General features: G+C 31.7%; 1 protein-coding gene across 2 annotated transcripts; it reads right to left on the bottom strand.

Moving 5' to 3' along the window:
* Window positions 1-2,080: 2,080 nt before the first annotated feature.
* Window positions 2,081-5,918, bottom strand: LOC117170230 (speckle-type POZ protein-like). 2 transcript variants are annotated; one of them, XM_033356856.1, is made up of 2 exons: window positions 5,741-5,918; window positions 2,081-3,572 (listed from the first exon to the last, which is right to left on the bottom strand). In XM_033356856.1, the coding sequence occupies exon 2, from the start codon at window positions 3,569-3,571 to the stop codon at window positions 2,474-2,476; it is 1,098 nt and encodes a 365-aa protein (XP_033212747.1). In that variant the 5' UTR covers window position 3,572; window positions 5,741-5,918; the 3' UTR covers window positions 2,081-2,473. The 2 variants fall into 2 exon arrangements, with proteins under 2 accessions (XP_033212747.1, XP_033212756.1); XM_033356865.1 differs by lacking the exon at window positions 5,741-5,918 and having other exon boundaries at window positions 2,081-3,261; window positions 3,452-3,563.
* Window positions 5,919-7,248: the final 1,330 nt, after the last annotated feature.

Below are 7,248 nucleotides of genomic sequence, written 5' to 3'. Positions count from 1 at the left end.
TAATACATTTCCCAAAGTTTCAGCTCGATATTTTATTTACAAAAAAAGTTCTTAGGTTCAAAAAAACATTCAGTGAACTAAAAAAGTGTGGTCGGTAATATAAGTATTTAGCTGTGTCACATGCCCTTAAACCCAAATTAATATCCCAAACAGTCGCGAAGAGTTAATTTTAATTTTGCTGGAAAATAATAAAGTATGTATTTCCGTATTTCAATTAGAGATATCCGCGCTGACAACACTTATTAAAATTGTACAATTTTCAATCCTTTATTTAAAAATTGTACAAATTGAAGCACTTTCGAATGCTATTAGTTTTAAATTTTTTAATTTTCAATAATTAAAATTGGGCGGCTTTTATACGTTTACTTTTCAAATTTCTAGTATACATTTAATAATTTCCGCAGCACTAGCAATAAATTCTGAATAAGTAAATGTGAAGCCGTAGTTTTAAATTGTCTAGAACGCACACAAATGCATTTCATTAACCAACAAAATATTAAAATTTCCATTCTAAAAATTATTCTAACTTGAACGCTTTCTACTTAGTAATGTCCCTTCCAATTACTGATTATTGAACTTGTCTTGCTACTAGTTTTAAACTATTCAACTTATAAAGTATTAAATAAAATACTTGAATTTTATATGATTTAACTACAAAAGTATGGTGAAAAATCGAAACCACACACAAAAATAGATGTACACAATACGGTGTCACTTCAAAAAACATCAAGCTATCAAGCTGAAAATCTGACAGAACGTTAATGACACTTCTGCCAACACAAAAAAAAGAATAGAAATCGGCCGAACGAGAGCGCCGCACGGCGACGAGTCCTAAAACTTTTTGATCAAGGTGGTATCTTAATTAATAATCATAAGAATCCAATTTTTTAAGTCTAAAACTACAGTAAAAGCTCCAACGTGTCCAATCACATGACCGATAAAAAATGTTGGCGAATCGCGGAAGTGACGACAAAATGTTATGCGTGCCGTGCAATCCAGTGTAACAGTGACTTATAGTAAAAAAATGTAAATAAAAAATAATAAGTATAAAAGGGAATATTTCAATATAAAAGTATCAAATTTTGTTCAAAGTGAAAAAGTTACCCCCCGCCCCCCGACAATAAGTGTTGAATTCAGAAGAATTAGGAATTTATATTCTTACGAATACGCGATTTTTTGTCTGTCTAAAAATCCCTCAACGGGAACAGAAAATGTGCAAATCCAATTCGTCTCAATCGGCTTCGTAAAATTTAACTGTAGCATTTATTTTACCTATTTTTTCACTATTAAATCTTTTCATAACTTATAAATTCCGAACAAAGTATTTAAATTTATATTTCTTTGTTTTTAAATAATTTATTTAAACGTGTTAAAAAATGCATTACAAAAATCTATTCAAATGTGTGAATAAAATCATTTTAGCTCTAGGGAAACAGAATTGAATTTATCAGAATTCAAATTTCAAAACTTACATTGGACATAAAGGACATCTCTGTTAGGCGTGAATGTCGGTATAATTACAAGGGATTAAATATATTGAAAACACCTTCTCTTTTGGGCTATGCGGCGGTCGCTATGGCAATAGAAATGAATTAGTTTCTGAGATATCCTATTCTGATAATGATATTTTAAACAGATGGAAAAATCGCGTATTCAAAAGAATAGAATAATCTTCACTTTTACGCTGAAATCTGAATATATTAATTTTTCTCCATTCCACGTTTATTGCCGGGCACTGGTCGAATTGGAGTAAAGGTTTTAAATTGTACATGTTCAAACTATAAACGCTACAAATTAAAAATTTAGAATTAAAAATAAAATTGTGAAACTCAATCCTTGAAATTGAAACGTTTTTCAATCGTACCCATTTCAAATGTAACCAGATGATAATGTTGTTGAAACTCATGTTTCGAAAGCCTGCGTTTTGTTATAAAAAATAATAAATCCTTTATTGAGTTTCAAAGTATGAAAAAGTGTTTTATTCGTAAAAAACAATAATTATTTTGAAATAATATAATATATATTTACTTCAGGCACATTTTCTCGGCAAGGGAAAAACCCGAATAATTATATATGTACATATGTATATTTAAACATACATATACGTTTCAATAAATTTTCTTTAGAGTTAAATAAATCAAAAGTAATTTAATGTTAGAAACTCGCGCATGTGCAGAAAAACTAACTTTAGGAACAGCTGAACAAACACAAGAAAGTACATGAGCTTTGAAATTAGAAATAAATTTCGACACTAATTTGCGAAAAATTATCATCCTAAGAGAAGTTGAACGTGAAAACTAGACTTGCATAGTTTGTAATGATTTTACATTCAAATTACGTTTGGAAATATTTTACAAATGAACGTATAACGTAAACTTATTATCGAACTTTTTTGTCACTTTTTAAAATTCATAGACTCTTAGGAGTCTTAGAAACACTTAGAATTAATTAATCTCTTTTGAACATTGAGCTATTAATGGCGAAACTCAAAATCTGTTTTTTTTATTTTCTCAAAACTTCCCTCGTAATTTGAATCACCCTTTTTCTGCAGTCTAATAAGTTCAAGAGCAACACGTGGTCGTGATTCAATTAAATTCTCGAATTCCTCCATACCGTTCACAATTTCAGGGTGAGAAATTATAAACTTCAATGCTGCTCTTCTTAAATCGGAGATCGAAAACATATCAGCAAGTTTTAGAGTTTCTAAAACGTTCTTGATAGTCAGACTTCTGTGCAGAATTGTGACACACATTCTCTTCAGCTTCTGCAAATCATATCTCTCTGCTGCAGGTAAAAGTTTTGAAGCCGATTCCTCCAGATCGTTGACTTTATCAGTGTAGATGAAACGCAACATCTTTTCAAATATATCTGGTTCTAAATCCTGAATTTCAACGCAAGATTTGATCCTCTCTTTCATTTTGTGTGTGAACATGGCAGAAAATACAGGACTTCGAGCAGCCAAAATCGCTTTGTGGGCTTTAAATTTTTTACCTTGGACAGAAAATGTGATATCCTTCAATACTTGGTCTTCCAGTAAATTCGATATATTGACAAGTAGTTCTCCGGATTTTATCTTCTTATTTGAGACATCTTCACAAGTATCGATGGCGGAATCAAACATTCGAAAGTAACAGGTTATAGTGAAATCCTTGCTAGAACATTTATCCCATTGCAATGCTTTGAAAAGATGTTTAATAGATAAGTTAGAAACCATCCCACATTTAGGCAGCATTATCTTGAAATTATGTGTGTACTTTTCACCTGAAGCAGTTTCAAAATTATATGCACCTTGGATATAAATTTCATCGAAAAATTTTCTTTTTAAAGAAAAGATCGCATCTCCCTTAGTATCTTCTTTCATCTCAAAGGGTTCAAATTCAATGTACCATTTTTGAGTTTTTTCTACTAAGGGAAATTCGGGCGACTTTATTCGCTTCATGGTTTTGCTCACCAAATCGTAATTTTTAATGGTCCACTTGAAATGGTAATTACGAAATTTCATCTCTGTTGAGCACACAGTACGTTCGAGTAGTCCATCGGATATTGGAACGAGGGTATTATTGTCGGCCATTCTTCACCCATGAAATAAAATATAGCGATTACGATAAATAATAATGACATAACGCAAGCATGAATTAAGCGTTTTATCAGCGTCTTTTAAGCTCTAGAAGTATCCGCCTTCATAACAGGAGAAGCGTTAGCGGGTGCGCATGCGTGGGATTAAATTACGACCATTATCGTAATTAGGACATGCGCATTCGCTGTTGGTCATGTACATTTATGTCGACGTTAACCTAACCTTAAATGACAGACGTGATAAACATGTAAATCATACTTTTGTGACATACAATATCGTGTGCACAAAGGAGACACAGGCCTTTGTATCCTCGAGTGTTTGTAAAATTCACGTTCGAGTAAAAAGTCTAAAAGCTTATCTGCAACGTACGCAATATACTATTATTAATATTTTGAGCAAAAAGTACGCAATCAGAATATATTTCTTAATATCAAGTTTTTAAAAATAAACTTCTGTCTAAGTCGCATATGAAAAAAATGGTTGTATTTACTTTATTTAAAGATGAAGTTGAAAAAAATTGTAAAGTTAAAAATATTTTTGCTTTAAGAAGACATACTTAATTCAAACCGATTTATAAGTATTATTGTGTAATCAATAAATAAACATTCGCGAAACATACATAACTTCATATTTTCTTATGAATATATAATTTCTTTTTAACAATTTTATTTCTATAAACAATAGTGATTTTTACAAACATTCAAAAGTGCAAATAAATTTTTTTTTTGTTTTAAACAAATCCGCAGTTTGAATATTTTTTTAGAGGTCAAAGTACTTTTTTTAAACGTGCTTTTTTTGACTTAGCAGTAATGTTTTAGTAAACTGTATTGTCATTTCATGCCAATTTTTTTATTGTTATAACAAAATTTTATAAACAAATACGCAGTTTCAGCAATTTTTAAAAATTTTAGTTACTTTCTTAAAACTTAATTTTATCGGCTTGATAGTGACACTTTAGTAAACTGCATTATCGTTTTATGATATATTTGATGTTATAAACAAACGGATAGCCTAAAAATTTACATTTAAAAACTACACTTACAAAAAGTTGAAATTAAAACAAAAATCGATTAATAAATATTCAAACTTATTCAATTATTTAGGAAAATACAATTGTAATAACAAATTATGCCTTAATAAGTAACTATCAAGTCATGCTTTGCGAATGTTTATTTATCGATTACACACTAATATCTATGAATTTGAATTAAAAAACTGCCGCATAATTTCGTTCCAATCCTTGTTTTATTCAAACAAAAAGTTGAAGAAAAAATTAAGAATATTGTTTAAGTTGAATTGAAAACGGAAATTACCTAATAAATATCCTGACTCGCTACTCGTCCTAAAGTCACCTACCATTACGTTAAAAAATACAAACGTTAATAACAATGATAGATTTATAGGAAAATATCGCAAAGGTTTCAACTTTACGTTTAAATCATAGTAAATATAAGTTATTTTTTTGAAATCGACTGAAAATTGTAGCTGGAATCGCATTTTGAACATTTTTTCGTCATTTTGTCCAACTGTGAGCTGGACAATATTCAAATAATATAACACATTTTAACAGTAAAATTAATATTGAATTTTAATAAGGTATGTGTTTGAGAAGGCGAAGACAGGGAATACACAATTTTCCACTTTCTCTTTTCCTTCAATCTTGCTTTAATTTTGAAAAAAAATTCTTATATATTGCAAAAGCTGAAACTCGAAGAACCAAAAACGATCAGCAAATTTGCATCCGCCTATCATACAAATAGTTCCAATCAAAACCGCTGTTTGCAAACATGACAAAGTTACATGCTACTTTAATTTGTACTGTTCTCGAAAATTAGAAGAAGAAATGTTTTCGAACCTCGAGTACTTCAGATGTTTACTTTTCAGAATAAACCGGACATTTCTATAAGAGCTTTCAGCATGAAATTGCCAACAAATATTTTTTTATATCATTTTTTGAAGAGTTAAATTTAAAAAACAAGTTAACATGAACTCACTTCATTTTAAAAATTGCGATGAGCTTTAAGTAAATTTGGTAGACACTCGAACAAATCGTATTGTTAACATAACTAAGTAATAATATACATAAATAAGTAATATTTTTTCAAAGTCAAATGGCAAAAAAGTACCTTTAAAATAATAAAAAACGCTACAGTTTGTACTAACCTTTATTCTTCAGTAATACACAGACAATAACTTTTTCAAAGAAGAAGTCCGACTTTCATTAACAGACGTATCCAATTCCAAAATTTAACCATTTGAAAGCTGTTTTAAATGAATTTTCATCAGTATTTACCACAATATAGTGATCTAATATGACAAACTTTCAACATGTCAGACTGGAGTTACATTAGGTACCTTCATCATTTTCACGTTCATATCTTTCAGTTAACTTCACATTGCCCAATGCGGAGTAGAGCAAAGATATTATAAACGTAGATGCGGTGCGGGCTTAGTTGCCCGCCATAAATATAGACGGCGCGTCCAGCGAAAAAAGTCACTTCCCCTCTACCCATCGCTCCCCGTAGAAAGGACCCATCGATATAGTTTGCCAAGAGCCACTTGGAGCGCTGTAAGCAACTCTCGGCACACCTTCGAGGCGCACTGATGGTAAACTTAGCTTGGACAAGAACCATTTGGATTGAAAGTGAATTGCCAATTACAACATTTTTACATTTATAACTTTGCAAAACTTGGTTGTTTTAATAAATACCACAAATATAAGTCAATGAGTAATTTATATTACGGTTTCATATATTTTCCACTAATTCTAAAATTATTAATCATAATTTTCATTCTATATATTGTCTACATATAGTTCTTTAATATTATTTAGTTTTTATTTTTGTGGTCTGCAATTTCTACGGACTTTTTTAGACTATTCGTCTAATCAAGTTCTCGTATGTACCAGGCAGTCTGATAAGTCTCTGAAAAATGAAACACGGAGACGTTTTTTTGGCCAAAGTCGGTTTTATTTTTCAACATACTCTCCTTTTAGGTCGATACAGCGAGTCCAACGATTTTCTAACTTTTTGATACCGTCCGAAAAGTACTCGATAAAAGGTCTTCAAAATACGCCTCAGTTTCAGCTATGAGCTCCTCATTTGAGTAAAAACGCTTACCGGTGAGCCATCTCTTCAGGTAAGGGAACAAGTAATAGTCGCTGGGGGCCAGGTCTGGTGAATACGGTGGATGAGGAACCAATTCGAAGCCGATTTCATGCAATTTTGCTTGTGCGACTAAACATGAATGAACAGGCGCATTGTCGTCATGATAAAGCGGTTTTTTCTTCTTAAAATGCGGTCGTTTTTCGGCGATTTCGATTTTCAATCGGTCCAATAATGATGAATAGTATGCTCCGCTTATGGTTTTACCTTTTTCAAGATAGTCCAAGAATATTATGCCATGTACATCCCAAAATACGGAGGCCATAACCTTTCCGTCCCATTGTTGCGTTTTTCGACGCTTCGGAGCACTTTGGCCCGGTGGAACCCACTGTTTTGCCTGTTGCGTTGACTCAGGAGTGTAGTACTGGATGCAGGTTTCATCCATGTTTATAAATCGGCGCAAATACTCGATCGGCTTACGCGAAAATAATGCCAAATTCTGCTGGGAAGTTGTCACACGAATTCGTTTTTGGTCCACTGTGAGCAAACGCGGCACCCATCGCGCGC

This window comes from Belonocnema kinseyi, chromosome 1 (genome assembly GCF_010883055.1).
Source record: "Belonocnema kinseyi isolate 2016_QV_RU_SX_M_011 chromosome 1, B_treatae_v1, whole genome shotgun sequence".
Classification (NCBI taxonomy): domain Eukaryota; kingdom Metazoa; phylum Arthropoda; class Insecta; order Hymenoptera; family Cynipidae; genus Belonocnema; species Belonocnema kinseyi.
This window is presented reverse-complemented; position numbering and strand designations above follow the sequence as displayed.

Bases quoted from the DNA above. Each gene is read 5' to 3' on its own strand.
- LOC117170230 (XM_033356856.1), bottom strand. From the start codon at position 3,571: ATGGCCGACAATAATACCCTCGTTCCAATATCCGATGGACTACTCGAA.